The sequence below is a fragment of the Protopterus annectens genome, chromosome 6.part0, assembly GCF_019279795.1.
Source record: "Protopterus annectens isolate FY-2018-M chromosome 6.part0, PAN1.0, whole genome shotgun sequence".
NCBI classification, from domain to species: Eukaryota; Metazoa; Chordata; order Ceratodontiformes; family Protopteridae; genus Protopterus; species Protopterus annectens.
Window position 1 is genome coordinate 683276482 of NC_056737.1, and position 20761 is coordinate 683297242.

General features: G+C 34.8%; 1 protein-coding gene across 1 annotated transcript in view; it reads right to left on the bottom strand.

Moving 5' to 3' along the window:
• The window catches only part of NUDT14 (nudix hydrolase 14), a 315714-nt gene that overhangs the window by 105465 nt on the left and 189488 nt on the right, over nucleotides 1-20761 (bottom strand). The window contains exon 3 of the mRNA XM_044074369.1: nucleotides 7895-8132. Within this exon, the coding sequence (XP_043930304.1) occupies nucleotides 7895-8132 (238 nt within the window). The remainder of the gene's footprint in view (nucleotides 1-7894; nucleotides 8133-20761) is intronic.

Consider the following 20761-nt stretch of genomic DNA (forward strand, 5'->3'; position numbering starts at 1 on the left):
TGTTTTTTCAGTGACCTTCTCACTTATTGTTTTAGTTTGTTATTTTGGATATTTTTGCAATGACCCTAATGACAATGGACATCAACTGTGTATAACAGCCTTGTGTTTCTTATGCTTAGTCAAACACTCTACTTGTGCTGTGCTGATGAGGTCATAACAAGGCCAAAATATGCATATCCACAGCTAGTGAGGTTTGGCTTTATTGGCCTGAAATTGTCCATTAAAATGATGAAACAAGTCATGGGCATTCAGAATTGCCAATTAGGTGAAACACCTGATGTTCATAAGGGTCATTTGCATATATCCCATGTGCCTCTGATACAAGAGATTTGGGAGTTCACTTAGTGGAGGTTCTAGCATTGCTGGAGTTTTCATTTTGTTTTTACTGATTGTTTTTTCAGTGACCTTCTCACTTATTGTTTTAGTTTGTTGTTTGGGATATTTCTGCAGTGACTCTAATGATAATGGACATCAGCTGGGTATAACAGCCCTGTGTTTCTTATGCTTAGTCAAACACTTTCCTTGTGTTGTGGCGGTCATAACGAGGCCGAAATATGCATATCCACAGCTAGTGGGGTTTCGCTTTATTGGCCTGAAATTGTTCATTAAAATGACAAAACAAGTCATGGGCACTCAGAATTGCCAATTACCTGAAACACCTGATGTTCATAAGGGTCATTTGCATATATCCCATGTGCCTCTGATGCAAGAAGTTTGGGAGGTCACTCAGTGGAGGTTCTAGCTTTGCTGGAGTTTTCATTTTGTTTTTACTGATTGGTTTTTCAGTGACCTTCTCACTTATTGTTTTAGTTTGTTGTTTGGGATATTTTTGCAGTGATCCTAATCATAATGGATATCAGCTGGGTATAACAGCCCTGTGTTTCTTATGCTTAGTCTAACACTCTGTTTGTGCTGTGCTGACAAGGTCATAATGAGGCCGAAATATGCATATCCACAGCTAGTGGGGTTTGGCTTTATTGCCCTGAAATTGACCATTAAAATGACAAAACAAGTCATGGGCATTCAGAATTGCCAATTAGCTGAAACACCTGATGTTCATAAGGGTCATTTGCATATATCCAATGTGCCTCTGATACAAGAGGTTTGGGAAGTCACTCAGTGGAGGTTCTAGCTTTGCTGGAGTTTTCATTTTGTTTTAATCATAAATAATTGGGAATGAAAATCACCTTGCCTTGTATGTCAGGAGGATGTTTGCCAATGCTGATTACTGATATTCCTCCTAAAGTGAAAGGCCGGGCCATCTTGAAGGCCTTAGAAACCTTGAGCTACTTCCTACTTGCCCAGATCTTCTGGCTACCATCATCAGAAATTCTTATTTAAAATGGCTCATCCAACTGTGGTTAGGAACTTGAGGATCACCAAGTTGCTTTTGACTCTGTTTTATACACCATTGCCCTTATAGTTGAACCAGCTCAAGGCAACACTGACAACTGCTATAATTTCCATGCTGTGTTATCCATCATTACTCAGTCTCCAGAATCTGAGCTAGTGAGGTAAGCATGTGATATGTGTCCAGAACTGAAAAGCATGCTCTTTTTCAGACTTTAAATAATATGGAGTCTGCATAAATAGCTACTCTTTAACTACCTATCTTGTATACTGTGTTTCTTGCTCCCCTGAGGGCTGAGTGTGTGGGGTCTGTATTAGAACACTGAACAGTCTAAATATCAAACGGCCTAAAGGCCGAAAAAGCCGGACCTCGAACTTGCTATTGTGGGGGGCTGTGCCCCCCGCTAATTATATATACCAACTCCACACTACAGTGAGGAAAGTGCAAATATTCTGATCTTCACTGTACCGCAATCTTAGTATAACAGTTCGCTGAATGGCATTTTCGCTGTAAAATGCCGTTCGATGAACTGACTCTTCGATCATGTAATATAGACCCGATTGTGTGTCCTGAGCTGATATCTTGAGAAAAATTGTCAACAGCAATGTCAGTGCCACAACAGCAAGCACATTTAACTTTGATGCAGAAAGCTGTTCTATTCCCACACCAAGGAGATGGACTGCTGTTGCTGCTTTTCAGCATAAGGGGGGTGCTGCACTCTTGAGTGTGTCATCCTTTGGATTAGATGTTATACCCACACCCTATCTGCCAGACTTGGTGGCACCTCTGGTAAATGAAAAAATTCCATGACACCTATCTAAAAGAGAAGGTGTTCTTTATTCATACAACTATTTACAATTTACATATTTACAAGAAAAATAAAGTTGCATTAAACACTACATTCCTTCATTAATAAACATCTATTTACATATGTATAGACCCCACTCTTTTTTTCCACAATCACCACTTAATTTTCTTTATTGTATTTGGTACTATCCACTTTCCACTGAACATAATCTCATTCAACCTCTCATTCCAAATAGAACACAAAACATTTTTAGCTACATTATTAACATATTCCTTAGTTAATTTTCCATAAAAACAAATCCATAGTTATCTGATTAGAATCTTTAATTTCTTTAACTATTTTATTTTCTATTAATTTTTACTATAAATTGTTAACCCTTTTACATGTTAACAAAACGTGTTCTGTTGTTTCTAACTCTCCACAAAAAAGACACATTCTTTCATTTCTTACATGACATATTTCCTTTTACTGACAACTTATTAATTTGCAACCTCCATAAGAAATCTTGACATTCAATATCCTTCTTATATCTTTTATTGCTTTGTTTTATAGCCTTCATTTTTTCTTTTGTTAAATGTTCCCATGGATTCACATAATTGTGCAGAATTATATTCTTATACCATATTTTTCTATTTTCTTTTATTCCTTCTGTCTTTAATTTCCACAATTTTACTTTTTCTTGATACATTCTTATATCCTCATTTCTCCATTCTATGTTCCTTTTATTCATTTTTATCATAGTCTACTCTTTTTTATATTTATTCTTAAATATACTTATTACCAGCTTATTCTCTTTTCAATTTATCCAACCCAAGACCACATATAAATTTAAAGAAGCTCCATATACTATTGGGTTCAGTACACCTAAACCCTTTTTCTCAATTTCCATACATAACACTCCTCTTTTTATTGGATTTAATCTGGATCACCAGATAAACAAATATAATTTCGATAAGTTGTTTTTCTCTTGATATCATAAATACACTGGCTATACACAATAACTTCCTCATCCAAATTATGTTGATCAAATGTACTTTTTATTGAAAGACAGTATATACCTGTTCTACATCATACTAAGTCCTTTTAACTCTCTCAAAATTTTCTCCCATTGTTCCTAAAATATATCATATTCTTCAAGAATAATTCCAAATACTGATATTTATTTTCAAATTATATGCCTTCCTCCTTCTCTTCCCCAAAACCCTTACATTTGTATTACTTTTTAGTCCCAGTTCTTGCAAATTCTCATTCACATTGATAATTATATATTTTTTTATTTCTTCTCCATTTTTAGTTATTAAAATTATATCATCAGCATGAGTTATAATAATAGGATATATCACTCCCATTTCCTGTAATATTTACTATTGTTCATCTCTTCATTTATTCCTTTTATTATACTATTCATTAGTGTCACAAACAAAATGCTAGTTATTGGACACCCTTGTTTTATACTTCTAGTTTTCTCTACTTCTTCACTTAACCAACCATTTACTAAACCAGGAATTTTAGTATTTTTATACACTGATTCACATACTTTTTTATCTTTATACTACAATTATATTTTTTTGTCAAAAACAGTATGCTCTAGTGAATCAAATGCTTTATTAATATCAGCTACTATTAATTTTACTTTGTTTTTTCTTTATTAACATCATCCACTATTTCCCTAATTATCATTAAAAGCTCTTGACTTCCTTTTCCTTTAATCCAATGAATATAGTTTAACTTTTTTTCTAATCTTTTTATAATATTTTCATAAACAGTTAATAATCACTATTATTCAGCATTACAGGCCTCCATTTTTAAATCAATTCTTCTCCTCTTTCTTCCATATAAACCTCATGACACCTCCACATATTTCTTCATAGGTAATACCATAATTTAACCATTCATTAAATATCTTTTATTAAATTTTTTCCATCACATTAAGTTCTTATATATTAAATATCTTATACCATCTGTAAAATGCTTTAACCCTATACTGTTCTTTCTTTTTTATTTTTTACATTTTTACCATTTCTTTCACATATCTCACTACTATATTCGTTACATCTGTCTGCTCTCTTCCAATTTTTCCTGCTTTATTTTTCATTTCTCTCATTATACCACTATCTTCCTTTATTCTTCTACTTACATATGATGACACTTTTTTCCTTGTAAAAAATTGCTTCTATAGTAAATCTTTAATTTTTGCTTGATTCTTCTGATAAATATCTTATTCTTTTCTAAAATACTCTCTCTTGCTCCTATCAAGACAGCATAAAACTGCTTTATTTCCCTATATTTCTTTTTTCTTTGTCTTATTGTTTTTTCATATTAAGTACACTCTATTTTTCTTTTAATGTTATTCACCATTCTGACCAATTTTTATAAAAAGGTCTCATTCTCAAATGATCTTTCCACATCTCTGTTATAATTTCTCAACCCTTTTCATCCCACTCATTTTCATTAATCCTTTTGAGTCCTTTCCCTATTTCAATACATTCTTTATTTTCATCTATTTCAATCCATATAGCCAAATGATCAGTAAAATCTGTTTCTACTGCTTCCTCTATCACTGTCTTCATAGTTTTTGATATTAGAAAATAATCTATGTTTTAACTTTCCTCTTTCATATGTACTGTTATTCAAATTCTATAACTCTAAATTTCCACATTTTATTTCTCCCATTTTCTTATCTAATCTATTTTTTATTTTTATGTGTTACATCACAATTAAAGTCTGTTATTATTATATCCATAGTTACAATAACATAATCTTATATATTTTGAAATATTTTTCCCTTTCTTTATATACACATATGCATATACTGCTATTAATCTATACCCTTTCCCATCTCACCTAAAATCTACTACCATTAACCATCCTAGTTTAACTAAAAAGTAATCCAAAACATGTATTCCCTTCTTATATAATACATCTATCCCTAAACATTTTTCATTTCCAAAACTTTTCTGTTCTCTTTTTTCTTTATTTACAAATCTAATACCCCTCAGTACTATCAGATCTACCTCACATGTATTACACCATTCTAACACTCCTAGTCACCTTATTACATTCTTTATACTATTAACATTAATAGATAAAATTCTAAGGTTATTTGTTGCACTTCTCTTTCATTTGTAATGATATTTTTGGAATATCTTTTTGGAAGAGCTTTTTAATTTTCATTCCTACATCCTAGATTTTTCTTTTTCTCTTGATAACCATTTTCCCAATTGAGCTTTTCTTTTTAACTATCTACAATTTATTACCTCTCTATCACTAACTTCTGTCCCACTTTCCTTTTCCACATCCCCTTTTGGTGAGTTAACCATTTCTTCTTGGTTTGCTTCACTGCTTTTCCTTATACCTTCTTGTACTTCCTCCTGCTGCAAATATTATTTCTTATTTATATCACATTCTAGTCTTCTTTCTCATAATCCATCCATACATGTCCTGTATGCTTACATTTATAACACATTTTCACAGTTTTTAGCATCATGTCCAGTTTCCCCACATATATAACATCTTTTTTTATCACAATTATTTACAAAATGTCCCTCATCCCCACAAAAAAACATGTTTTTGTTTGTCCCCATATTTAACCACAGCCCTGTTACCATCAACATTTATCATACTCAGAATGTGTATTATTTTACCATTTTCCATTTTTAAATCACACTACAGTCCCAAGACCCTGTCCACAATCCTCTGTTATCAGTAACTTTATAAATGTCCTTTACTTCATTACAAAATGACTTTAGAAAATACTTTTTAAAGTCTCTCAGTTTCAGTTCAAAACTGAATATTAACTTTTTTGTGTCCTCTGGAAAAAAACGTTTTCACAACATGTCTATTCCATTTATATATGTCTTTTTTCATTTCATATTTGTACAAAAAGTTTTTAAAATTTCATCAGCTTCAAAAAATGTCACAGTAAGTCTCTTTCTTTATTAAAATGAAAGCTACTACCTGTTACTTTATCCCTAAAGGCACAACAATCCTGTCCCAAGCATCATACCTATCCATTTCCGACTCTTCCTTATTCTGAATTCTCACCACAAGCATTTTCTTTTCCATCTCTTCTATCTTCTTCCTCTCTTTCTGAAGTTCTTTCTGTTCTCCAACCACCTTCACAAAACATCTTTTCTTTATTTTCCCTCCTTCTTCCTGATGTACTTCTTCCATCATTTCACCCCATAATATATCCTTCACTGACTCTGGCTCACTTTGCTCTACCAAGTTTTTTAATATATCATCCCACAACCCTCCCGATTGGAGGGCTGTCATTATAACTCCTTCACCTCATACTTCCTCTCTTGTCTCTTCAAACAACTCCCTTTGAAACAACTCTTCTGTATATTCTACATGATCTCCTTCTCCTTTTTCTTTCATGATCCTCTCCTCTTCTGTAACTCCAAACATCTCCAAGGATTTGGCATTTGCCTCTACTCCATTCTGCTTAGCCACCACATTTGCATGCTTTCCTCTCAGCCACCACTGTGCCAGGAACAGAAAGGATGTGCACACTCATTAGTCACATACAGTACGAGTGTTGTAACAAGTAGGGGGAAGTTCCTGATGCCCTGGCCAAATTTCACTTTGTATTATAAATAACTCCTACGGTCTCCACTGAAAAACGGTTACTAGCCTAGTGGTTCTAGCCCAGTCAATAAATTAAAAAATAAAATAAATACATTTTTTTCATTATATACAAATTTCTTACACAATATGCAATATATGTGCACTATGTACATATGTACATACACATGCACTGGATACCGCCTCATAATAAGGCATCCTAAGATAAAAATAATAAGAAATGTAGTAGTGAACAAAAATGCAAAGAATTTGTATTTTTCTTTAAAGTTCTCTTCCTCTTTAGAGCTAAATGACTACTAAGAAAATTCAAGTGTTTTGTGGTTTCTTCCATCCAGAACAACTGGAAATTTCCAGCTAAGCCTTGCTTTGTTATGCATAAGCCTCACCATCTAAAATATTTAGATTTTAAATCTTTCTTAATTACTTAGATGTAACAGTCATTCAAAGATGATGTGAAATGCAAAGAGAGATCTAGAATGCCAATTTTAACTATAACAATCATATGTACCCTGGGCCCTGCATTACTAATTTTCAGGTGGGTTCCCTCTGTCAGTGCTCATCAGCTGGAAACCATAGATGGAACCTAGTTCAGACCTATGTTTATCTAAGGTCCTCATAAGTCCGTTTCTTAGTTCTCTTGTAGAGTGCAAAACTTGAATATACAATATTGGTTCAGAACAACACTACAAAAATCTAGTAAGGAGATATGACTTTTTATCATGCACATCCCTGAACTCTCCACATAATTTGTTTCTGCCTCCTTTTTGCCAAACGTCACATATGAATATTGATATACAGATGCAAATATGTACTTCAGTATTCAGAATAGCTTTCATTATTGCTGGTCCCTAAAAATCTCAGCACACCATATGTTAGCAGCCATGTGACAGACTGAAGACAGCACCCATCAGATATTCTTTAGACTTCTATAATGTACAATTTTGAATCTATTAACCAGGGTAGAGCACTAATCCCAGTGACCCTATTTCAGTTTCAGCCCAGGGAGACAATACAATTTCAATTAATTACAACAAAAGTAATTCTACAATTAGAGTACTACCAGACTAGAATTTACTTTTTAATTCTCTCAGATTTACACTTTACAGGCAATATACTACAAATCATATGTTTTAAATACAAATACATACCTATATGAAGTGATTTTCCTTATATTTGAAAGAGGTACATCATACCCACATTCTTCTAAAACTTCTTGTCTAGCCACATCTTCCAGTGTCAAGCCTGGTTTATCTACTATACCAGAACACAATTCATACGATATTCCTATTTTCGCAGGCAGTAAATTTTCTGGAGGTATACTGCAATCTTGGTCATTGTTCTGCAAAACTTGAGGATAGTACTTTTCCAGTTCATAAGCATAAATGGCTATAAAAAAAGTAGCAATGATACATACGCACTTAGTACATACTGATAATTGTGTAATAGTTTATGGTTATTATATGACAAAGCAAAAAGGTAAAAGAACAAGGATGAAACAAGGATGACTGATGACTATGGATAAGAAATACTGTCACAAATCTGTGATAAACAGTAATTTATTACTAGAATAGTGTATAACGTTTTCTATCTTACCATTTTTATCACCATGTTACAATCATAAAAGAAACTATGTTGTGTTGCTCTTCTATATATTAATAATACACTTCCTATACTTCCTAGTGCTAGAGCATTCGGTTTTATTATCATATAATTAAGATACTTATTTGTTGCATGCATTAGGAAATGAAAAAGTCCTTCATCCAGCTGTTAGAAATGCAGAGCAGTAAGAAATCACATTTTACTGTTAAAAGCAGAAGGCCACACTTCAAGTTATAGCTGAAAGTAGACTGACCTTAACTTACGGTTTCTTAAAACTGATAACAGCTTTCTCTGTTTCCTCCTTTAATATATAATCAGTTACTATAGCATACCCTCCAGCATTTCACTGGTATGTTGTATTAATACACATATATGTACATGCTTATATAAGTAAAAGTATTTTATGCCTGTCTATCTATCCAGCCATCCATCCTTAACCTCTTTTCCAATTTTTGCACATGGGGTCGGGATGTCACTTCTACAGTGACAATCATCCACAGCCAAGGTTTACACTGCCAGGTAGCTAGCCCTGCCATGGCAGTTCATCCATACCACACATTCACACACACACTCACATCTAGGGCCAATTTAGAGTGCACAATCCACCTGATGCATGTATTTGAAATGTGGGAGGAAACCAGAGTACATGGAGGAAACCCAAGAGACCACAAGGAGGACATGCAGACTCTGCATAGAAGGCACCCCAGCCAAGAATCTATCTATCCATCCAAAACTCAAAATGTTGAAACATTTTTAATGTTGGAGTCCCCCTGTGCCACACACCCCTACTAATTATATGTACAATTCAGGGATTGCACAAGAGTAGGGAAAGGGCAAACTCCTCCTTTCAATGTGCCTCTGATATAAGAGGTTTGGGAGGTCACTCAGTGGAAGTTTTGGCTTTGCTGGAGTTTTCATTTTGCTTTTACTGATTGTTTTTTCAGTGACCTTCTCACTTATTGTTTTAGTTTGTTTGGGATATTTTTGCAGTGACCCTAATGATAATGGACATCAGCTGGGTATAACAACCCTGTGTTTCTTATGCTTAGTCAAACATGCTTGTGCTGTGCTGACGAGGTCATAACAAGGCCGAAATATGCATATCCACAGCTAGTGGAGTTTGGCTTTACTGGCCTGAAATTGTCCATTAAAACGACAAAACAAGTCATGAGCATTCAGAATTGCCAATTAGCTGAAACACCATGTAAGATTATGCTCAACAAGGTTTTAAGATTGAAAGCAATTCTGCTAGAAATATGCAACATAAATAAGGTATAAAATAAAGCTTGTTTAAATGTAGAAATAAAGTTTAGTAATATGTGATCAGCATCCATACTAAATGACTGTGGCTTGAAAAATAAGGAACTTGCTTAATGGACATGTTTTCATACAGAATCAGCAAAAATGTAAAAACTGACCTCTTATGTATGCATTACATTGTCAGTAAGAGAAAAAATGTAAAAAGAGGATGTATGTTTACACATTGTCAGGGAAAAAAGCTAATCTGGTTCCTTAAAGGCTGGACAAACAGGAATACAATCTGCATCATAAGACATCATTAAATAAGAAAGTTTGAAGTCAGCATTTGCACAAGAACAGATGTTCTCATACAAAGATCAATACAGAATACCAAAGAGAGATGTGAAAAATCTGCAACAATCAACATTGTTTCTACAGGATAAGCAATTCTCAAAATAGAATACCAAGAGGAAATCTATATGTGTGTGTGCGTGACTAGAACAGTATTTAACATTTGTATTAATTCAGTTATGTTAGGGGTATTGGTAGGGACACATTTGTTCCAAGGTAAATGTTATATCTCTCACATCATCCATGTTAAAGAAGTAAAGTAGAACAGTACCTGAAGCTGCGTTAGTCCGTGTGGTTTGTTATAAAAAGTTATTTGTTACTGCTCTGAGTTTGGTGCTGCAAAGTATATTCTCTCATCAGTGTATATTCCGCAAGTTTCTGTATGCAACAGACTGTGACTGCAACTATAACCAGACTTTGATTTCAGCAAAACACAGCCAGCAAGACTGAGTGTCTTAAGAAGTCTTCGGAGCCATCACAGTAAGAATTACAGTAACAGTACAGTGTTCGGCACCTTATCATTAATTTTTCAATGGTGAGCCTACCTGCATTCGAACACAGGGGGAGGAGAGGTAAGCACTACAGAGGGTCACTTCAATCAAATTGCAGTAACTAACATTTGTAAGTATGTGTAAATCCTAAACAGAAGTATTCCAGTTTATGCAGCTTGCAGTAGTAAAGTTTTTCAGACGTCTGAATCCAGATTGAGCCTGCAGTGCAGGAAAGTCGCAGTGCCATTAATTCTTCAAAAAAAGGTGGACATCTACTTACACAGCAGTTCACTGCCTGTTGTGTTTCCCCAGCTTCTTGAGTGACTCTGAAAAATTTCCAACCATCAGCAACAACAGCCTGATCACCTATTTTTTGCTAACTGGTAAGACTTTTTTCTATGTCACATTTTTAGTATGGATGCTAGTAGACAAAATAAGCAGGTGTAAGCCAAGCTTTCCTTTTAAATTGCAATGATGGTATACACAGCACATTAGTAAATGTAAACCCTTATTAGGGCAAGTTGATAGTAAGGCATTATGCAAATGTATTACAATATTTGACTGGTATCTCAAAGAAACCCATGTGGGGTATGACAAATGTTTATTGTGTGATTCAACAAAACCTACATTTTGTGCGCCATGCCATAACAAAGTATTGCATGATATTGCTAAAAAATAGACTGTGAAGACAGACCTTTTCATGATAAAAAATGAACTAAGGGTAAACTGTTTTCATTATATTCAGATGTTGAACGGTTATGTCCTGTCACCACATGTAAAAGGTTTATTTCAGAGTTATAACAGGATTCAAATCAGTTACTGACAGGACTTCTAGTACATTTTGTTACAAAAGAATGTAATAAACTTCTAAAAGACAGACACAATGAATTCAGGAAGTCTAGGCAAGTTATACAAACATTTTTTCAAAAGTGCATAGGCGTTTTAAATTCAGCAGAACAGGTTACTAAAGAATGTCAGAAAGACCATGCAACATTACAGGAAACTCTATAAAGAAAATAAATTAGCTGAACTGACAGAGACTGACTTCCTCCATACAACAGCTGAGCTTAAGACAACATTGGGAAAGAGCAGGAAATTACAGCTGATCTGTACAAAAGAGATATACTTTATAATATGTGTGTATTTTGAAAATGGTTAAGCAAACATGGTAGGATGGTAGGATCTGATGTCTGGACAAATCATTCTCAAATGTTTAAAACCTCCATTCAGTTAAAGCAAGACATTTATCAGCACTACAGTAAAGTAGAACATATGACTGCCATTCTTAGCATAGTCAAAAGGTAAACAAAACAGGTCTAGTGCATACAATTAAATAAAAATAGCTAATAACAGTAAAGATTTAAAGTCACAAGACTGACATGCATGTATTTTCTTTTCATCTGAATTACATCTATTATAATGCACAAGAATAACAGGCAGACAACAGCATATATAAATAATGTAAATATAAACATGTGTTAGTTAAGGTATATCTGTTTTGTTTTTTTTTTACAATTTTTTTATAATTGTATAGTAACACCACACCAAACAGTAGAAGTTCTGAATTTTAAAAATAAATAAAATCACAGATGGTATTAGTCAACCAGTCTTTGTAAAATGAATGGCAGAACAATTAAATAAATAAAAAAATACTGAAATCAAAGTTACAAAAATATGTAAGCTAATTGTAAAATAATGTCTAGTTATGTAGTTATGCAAATCACAAATATAATACTAAGTGTTTTAGAACTGCATTTTAGTATTAAATTGCAAGTGTATTAACAGATGATTAAAAGACAAAATGCTAAAAGAGTTAACTATGGTCTACAGAGTGTGAAATGTGAGCTCATACCTTTCTAGACTGGATGAATAGTTACAGGAAATGTTGAGCAAATAAAGTAAAAAAAAAAACAAGACTGATTGTCAGACAAGTGTCTTGAGTTTTTCTAAAACATTATTGTTATTAAAACATAATTTTTAAATGTTCACATGCAACACTATTTGGTAATTGTAATATAACGTCACAATTGTGCATATATGTCACTGATAATCTGTTTGCAAGTAAAGGTTAAAAGTAAAAAAAAAAAAACTCAGTTACATCAAGTATAGCCAACAGATGGGCTAAAATATACATACTGTTCAAATAAAGTATACAGGAGAGTACAAATAACTACTAATAGTAGCAGACAGAAAAAATATATTCTATCATTGAAAACTGCCAAAAAATGATCAAATCAAAGGTCCATAGTTTATTAAACGAGAGAGAGAGAGAGTGCAATACTACAGGGGGAGGGGTACTTTCTCAGTTTTACACTGATTGTGTGAGCAGTATTGCATAAGGGTCTAAAATAGAGCTACAGGAAGAGAAAAACATATCATTCCTTCTTGACAATACTCTTTTAGGGGGGAGGGGAAAACAAGTATTAGTGCATTAGAAATACTGGATTAAACCTGACAGGATAAAATATTTTACAAGTTGCTAATAGCTATCATGTTAGTTATTATTGTATTGTTTAATATTAAATTGTATTTACAACCTGTTAAACTTTAAAGCTATACAAGAGATGGCTTAAGATTGCTTTATTCAAACTATACAAGAGAGAGTAAAGATATGTAAAACTGAACAAGAATGGTCACTATTTTTTAATGTTTTTGGCAAGACAATGTTGGTATGCAAACGCATGAATGTTTCTTATTTCTGGGTATGTAGTTGCCTCTGGTGGCAATTCCACTAGATACTTCTGAAGAGACATAAGAATTTTCCAAGATTTTGCTTGATGTTAATGTTACTACATTTGTAAGATTAGACTAAATGTACTTTACAATCTCTAAGTTGTTGTTGTGTCTTTCGGCTTTTCCCGGTTAGGGGTCGCCACAGCGGAACTCTGGTCCACTAATGATTGTCAGTTGATAATTCAGTACAAATTAAATTAATGTCTAGTAATGAATATGTGTGAAAAAACATGTTTAAAAACAAATGGGTCCAGGATAGCTACTAGATTGAAATGCACGAATAGCAAACAGTCTGTGTAAATACATACTGTACAGAATACACTGTAATAAGTTCAAAATTAATTTGTCAAGTTGTAATATTATCACTGGTTTTAAGTTGGAGTCTTATTATTGGTTTTTGGACCATCATTTTATCGGTACTAGTAATGGTTACCCCAGTTAGAGAAAAAATATATTAAAATATTGTATTCATACAGCTAATGGACTAATATGTACATAGCATTTTTAGTGTATAAATAATTGCATTCAAATATTTATTATCTAAGCCCAGTTCAGTACTTTACCAAGGTGTTAATGGGCAGTTCAAAGACATGACCGCAATGTTATGGTTAAAATGACATTGAAACTGTATATTTTCAGCAGTGTATACATGCTTGGAATAGCACATAGTTCTTGTCTCTTATAGATATTATTCTATTTCTAATATTTTGATATAAAATTATTAATAAAAGTAAAGAGTTAATTCAACAGTTGCAAAGAGTTAATAAAAGAGTTCTAAGTCATAAATTAAATTCTGTGATTGCAAAATAATAAATTAATCAAGTTAAAAAATAAAACTAAAGCAGACACAGTTCACAACTGATAAAATATTTTCACAAAATGGTCTGCAAAAAGAAAAATTGTTAAATACTTTCAGTTTTGGTAGTAATACTTGATATCATTGTATTAACTATGTAAAATTGCATTTTGACTTGTATCAAAAGAAGACTAAAGGTTTTTTTTCTTGTGTTTTCTATATAATGTGATCAAAAATACATATCAGTATAAAGTGTTTTGAGTACATTTTAAAATAAAAAGAGGGAATTGTAAGATTATGCTCAACAAGGTTTTAAGGTTGAAAGTAATTCTGCTAGAAATATGCAACATAAATAAGGTATAAAATAAAGCTTGCTTAAATGTAGAAATAGAGTTTAGTAATATGTGATCAGCATCCATACTAAATGACTGTGGCTTGAAAAATAAGGAATTTGCTTAATGGACATGTTTTCGTACAGAATCAACAAAAATGTAAAAACTGCCCTCTTATGTATGCATTACATTGTCAGTAAGAGCAAAAATGTAAAAAGAGGATGTATGTTTACACACTGTCAGTAAAAACTAATCTGGTTCCTTACAGGCTGGACAAATAGGAAAACAATCTGCATCATAAGACATCATTAAGTAAGCAAGTTTGAAGTCAGCATTTGCATAAGAACAGATGTTGTCATACAAAGATCAAAATATAATACCAAAGAGAAATGTGAAAAATATGCCACAATCAACACTGTTTCTACAGGATAAGCAATTCTCCAAAATAGAATACCAAGAGGAAATCTATATGTGTGTGCGTGACTAGAACAGTATTTAAGATCTGCATTAATTCAGTTATGTTAGGGGTATTGGTAGGGACACATTTGTTCCGCATTAAATGTTATATCTCTCACATCATCCATGTTAAAGAAGTAAAGTAGAACAGTACCTGAAGCTACAACGTTAGTCCGTGTGGTTTGTTATAAAAAGTTATTTGTGACTGCTCTGAGTTTGGTGCTGCAAAATATATTCTCTCATCAGTGTCTATTCTGCAAGTTTCTGTATGCAATAGACTGTGAATGCAACTATAACCAGACTTTGATTTCAGCAAAACTCAGCGAGCAAGACTGAGTGTCTTAAGAAGTCTTCAGAGCCATCACAGTAAGAATGACAGTAACAGCACAGTGTTTGGCACCTTATCATTAATTTTTCACACCGGATATTCATAAGGGTCATTTGCATATATCCCATGTGTCACTGATACAAAAGGTTTGGGAGGTCACTCAGTGAAAGTTCTGACTTTGCTGGAGTTTTCATTTTAGTTTTACTGATTGGTTTTTCAGTGACCTTCTCACTTATTGTTTTATTTTGTTGTTTGGGATATTTTTGCAGTGGCCCTAATGATAAAGGACATCAGCTGGGTATAACAGCCCTGTGTTTCTTATGCTTAGTCAAACACTCTGCTTGTGCTGACGAGGTCATAACAAGGCCGAAATATGCATATCCACAGCTAGTGAGGGTTGGCTTTATTGGCCTAAAATTCTCCATTAAATGAGGAAACAAGTCATGGGCATTCAGAATTGCCAATTAGCTGAAATACCTGATGTTCATAAGGGTCATCTGCATATATCCCATGTCCCTCTGATACAAGAGGTTTGGGAGGTCACTCAGTGGAAGTTCTGGCTTTGCTGGTGTTTTCATTTTGTTTTTACTGATTGTTTTTTCAGTGACCTTCTCACTTATTGTTTTAGTTTGTTGTTTGGGATATTTTTGCAGTCACCCTAATGATAATGGACATCGGCTGGGTATAACAGCCCTGTGTTTCTTATGCTTAGTAAAACACTTTGCTTCTGCTGTGCTGATGAGGTCATAACAAGGTCGAAATATGCATATCCACAGCTAGTGGGGTTTGGCTTTATTGGCCTGAAATTGTCCATTAAAATGATGAAACAAGTCATGAGCATTCAGAATCGCCAATTAGCTGAAACACCTGATGTTCATAAGGGTCATTTGCATGTATCCCATGTGCCTCTGATACAAGAGGTTTGGGAGGTCACTCAGTGGAAGTTCTGGCTTTGCTGGAGTTTTCATTTTGTTTTTACTGACTGTTTTTTCAGTGACCTTCTCACTTGTTTTAATATTTTGAGTTTTCAACATTTTTGAGTTTCAATATTTTGAGTTTCAATCAAATCAATGACACCTATATATAGGTACATACAACTCATTGCATAATATACTTTAAGTTATAACACTGAATGCAAAATCCTGAAATGCCAATATGTTACAACTTTACAATGTTCAACTCAAAATACCTACAAAGAGCAATAATGTACAACATATGTACTCTGAGTCAGAATACAGCCAGTCAATAAACATCATCACTCACCTGTTAGTGAAACTCAGAAACAACTAACATGGCTCCAGCAGGAGTGGCAAGTCCCGATCTTTAAACATATAGGGCAGTAAATATTTTGATTTTAGCATTTCAGCATTGCATATTCAGTATGACAACTTTCAGTATATGTTTTTCAATAAACTGATCTGGTCCCATATAAATATATATATATATATATATATATATATATATATATATATATATATATATATATATATAAGTGTCTGCGTGTGTGTGTGTGTGTGTGTGTGCTTGTGCATATATATATATATATATATATATATATATATATATATATATATATGCCCAAAGAGTGGCGTACAGCAACAGTGGTCCCTCTCCATAAAGGTGGTGCCTCAACAGATCCTGGAAACTATCGCCCCATAAGCCTGACTAGCTTGGTCTGCAAAGCTATGGAAAGGATCATCATGGACCTCATAAATAAAGATATTGGGGACCTACAGACACTGGATCCTACCCAGTTCGGCTTTGTTAAGGGCAGATCCTGCCTCTTAAACCTGGTTGACTTCTTTGAAACCGTCACCAAGGCCATTGACGAAGGAAAGTGGTCCACACAGCCTACCTGGACCTTGCAAAAGCCTTCGATACAATACCCCACTCGGGCATTATAGATAAGCTCACCAGCTTAAATATAAACCCCTATGTCACTAGATGGATTGCAAACTGGCTCAAGGACAGAACCCACATGGTTAGAATTGCTGGAGCCATGTCAGACTCCAAACCAGTTACAAGTGGTGTCCCACAAGGCTCAGTCCTGGGACCTCTCTTGTTCGGTATATATTTCTCAGAGGTACAGGCCAACATGGAAGGACTGTGGCTGACCAAGTTCACAGATGACTGCAAACTGGGCGCCATAATCGACTCTCCAACCGACACAAGCATCCTCCAAAAGGGCCTCATAGAAACAGACAACTGGTGCCAGAGCCATGGCCTCAAGCTAAATGCCAAAAGTGTATAGTCATCCCTTTGGCAAAAACAAAGTGCCCACAAATTACCACATAGGTGGTAATCCATTAAGTACAGAAGAAGTAATTAGGGACCTGGGGACCCAAGTTGATAGCAATCTCTCATTTGACAACCATGTGGCCAAAGTGGTTAGAAAAACATTTTATATAGCCCATCTAATCATGAAGGGATTCACATCTAGATCAGGGAGGTCTTCGTGCCTCTTTACTCATCCCTCATCAGGCCCATAATTGAGTACAATGCCCCTTTTGGGATGTACCTTACCAGACACCTGCAGCAACTGGAAAGACCCCAAAAGTACCTCACCAAGAGGATCAAAGGGCTCAAACAGATGCCATATGCTGCCCGGTTAAAGAAACTCCAGCTCTACTCAGTGGCATACCGCCTGCTCAGAGGCGATCTGTGCCTGACGTATAAAGCCATGTCCAACCCGGAATTAATGGACATGCTGCACCTCAGAAAATCCAAATCCCATCGAGCCACGCTCGAGAGACTTGAACCTCAGCACTGAAATAAATAGGACATGCTGGTGGGACAGATTCATAACCCAGAGGCTCCCTTCACTCTGGAATAAAATCCCAGTCCAGGTTAGGCAGAGTCCCTCATTGACTCTCTTCAAGAGGAATCTTGATGAGTGGATGGGAGATTGTAGGTTTACCCCGGGTATCACTTCTGTGTCACTGTTAGACAGAGGCACAGTATACTAACCTCGAAAAAGGGCATAGCAAAATAAATTTAAAATGGGTGGCGAAAGCCAAACACATTCTGGCTAGGCTAATAAATGCCCTAGGGCAGATAGCCTAGTATGAACCTATGAACCTATATATATACACAAATGTACATGTATACTACATAATATATATATATATATATCTGTGTGTGTTGACAAATATTTAGATAGCAGGAAGTATAGAGATGCAGTGGTTTTCAATGACTGCTGTTATTATTTTCTAACCATTTATATAGTTGATTTTTTTTCAATTATTTTACATTTGCTGTTCTGAATTTGCATTGCAAAGTATTCGAAATATATTAGCCAATTGATCAGGAAGATCATGTACAGCCTAGACATTGTAATTTTTCCTTACTTATTTCCACTTTCCATGAGGTTTGTGATACAGGACAGGGGATGTATTTGCAGTCACCCATCTATATACCCAGGTTATGTCTGAAGACAGTGAGGGAACTGCTTTGCTTAATATGAAGGGGGAGTATGCCCCAAAGAAGACGGCTTTATGTAAGGTAACTACTGCACCAACAGGTTCATCTTACATTATAGTTAAGGTTAAAAGTATTTAGTGTGAGCTTTCTTGGTATTGACAATTTGCAAATAAGAAGGAGGTTGCTCAGGAATGGATCTTTTCAAGTATGTAGAGCAGGCAGAGGTCACCCCAAAGTAGTCTGCATGAGAGAGACAGCAGAGAGTGTTTTTAAGTGATCTACATATACTGTAAAACCCAGTCCTTTGATTTTCTTTGTAAGAAATATTACGGTCTTTCAAGCTGAATTTTATATCCAAACAGGTAAATGGCAAAGGCAGCATTGTATTCAGTTATGGAATTAACAATTTAGCAGTAGAGAGAAGGCTAAACTGAAGGATTTCATGATAACTACTGCTACAAGATGATCAAGTAAGAGCTCGTCATCAATAAATGTGTCCAGGTGTCGGATAATTGTTTGTACTGGGGGGAGGAGGATAACTATTAATGTGACAGGAGAAAGAGTACTTTTGTTTGCCAATATGTATGATACTTCACTTTTTGGCATTTAACTTGGAACCATAAATTTGGCAGTCTCCAGGGAAGCTGATAATGGCTTTACACTTACAGTCCTTGAGAAATCTATATTTATATTTCAAGTCATGAGGGTTAGGGGCGTAGATTTTGCCACCACTCCTGAAAAGTGTTTTTTCTTTTAATTTTTATTTTTTATTGCCTGATTTGATGACTAAGGACTGTAACTCCACATAACACAATATGAGGATTGACCATTAAGCATAAAGAATCAAATAAGTCAAGCTACAAATTCCAAACTACAATGGGTGATTTTAAGGACTACCTTGACATAAATAAAAAGACAAAAGGCATAGCTGCCATTTTCCACAGTTAAAATGTGTGGACACTACCTACATTTCATGCACTTTCCACTTCACTGTTAAAAGCTCCATCTAACATATATAAACTTTTTATGATAAATCAGATTTTTGGCAGAAGAAAAAAACAGTGATACCGATTCCTTCCTTTAAAGTACAGTTATTGATATCAAAAGCATCTTTTGACAGAACAGAACCAGCTTTTCTTTTCAGTACTGTCCATTCAATGTGATTCACACATTCTGCCATTGCTCTTCTAGACAAAAATTCAGCAGTTGACTCTTTTAAAGAAGAAGCTTCATCTTCACAATGTCACCACACAGCAAATCCCTTGACATGCGAACATGTTGCGTAAACAGTGAACATATCAGCAAAAAAAAAAGCACTTTGAGGTCCAGCATTTTCGCTCTTTAGAGCGTTCGCGATTTCAAACTTTTGGTCTTCTAAAATAGACCCACTTGTATCAATGGCTTGTGAGAGGTGACTTTCCACAGGGGCATCACACCCCAACCTCATGTGTAAAAATGGGGAAAAAAGGGGTTGTAGATGGATATCATTGGTGAAACCAGATATATCCTGCAACTCTAGTTGATGACACCTCTCAGAAATCCACACACCATGGCTGACAAGGGATATGACTATGTCCTGTTACAAACCAGGGACCTTGTAGAGCATGTGCTTGGGCTGCTAAAGGCACACTTTCACTGCCTAGCTGTATGTGGTGGTGCCCTGCTGTATGACCCTGGCACATGTACTAAGATATATTCAGTGTGAGCAATGGTACACAATATGGTATTCATGAAGCAGCTGCAGCAGGGAAGTTGTAGGCATGACTACAGATCAGAAGACTGTAGGTTTGACTCCTGCCTGGCTCGGTTGACATCTTAGGTCTTTTCAGGCTTGTTGGCTGTTGGTGAAGCACCCACCAAGAGGAGAAAACGCTGAGAGAAGAAAGGAGCCACTTTTGAGACTATTTTTCCTCTGTTTATTTGCTAAGTTTTTCTGCATAGCCACCTATTTTGGGCATTTTCTGGCTTGTTAAATTTGATTTCTGCATTAGTAACTGTATTTAGAGCACAACCTAGAGCTGTTTACTGAATTTCCTGTTTGCACTTATTTTTAAAATCGTTTTTTTCTCAAAACTTGCATTTTATCTGTCTTTGGCCTAGCACTCTTGTGTGGGGTCATTTACTACACTGTTATAACTTTTTGATACTTGTTAACCTCTGCTATCTCTGTAAAAACAAAAAACAAAAAAAAAATCTTGCTTTTTTCCCACTTTTCTGAGATTTAAAAACGTTCAGTTACAGGCTTGCTGTTCTTGAACTGTTTGTAAGTT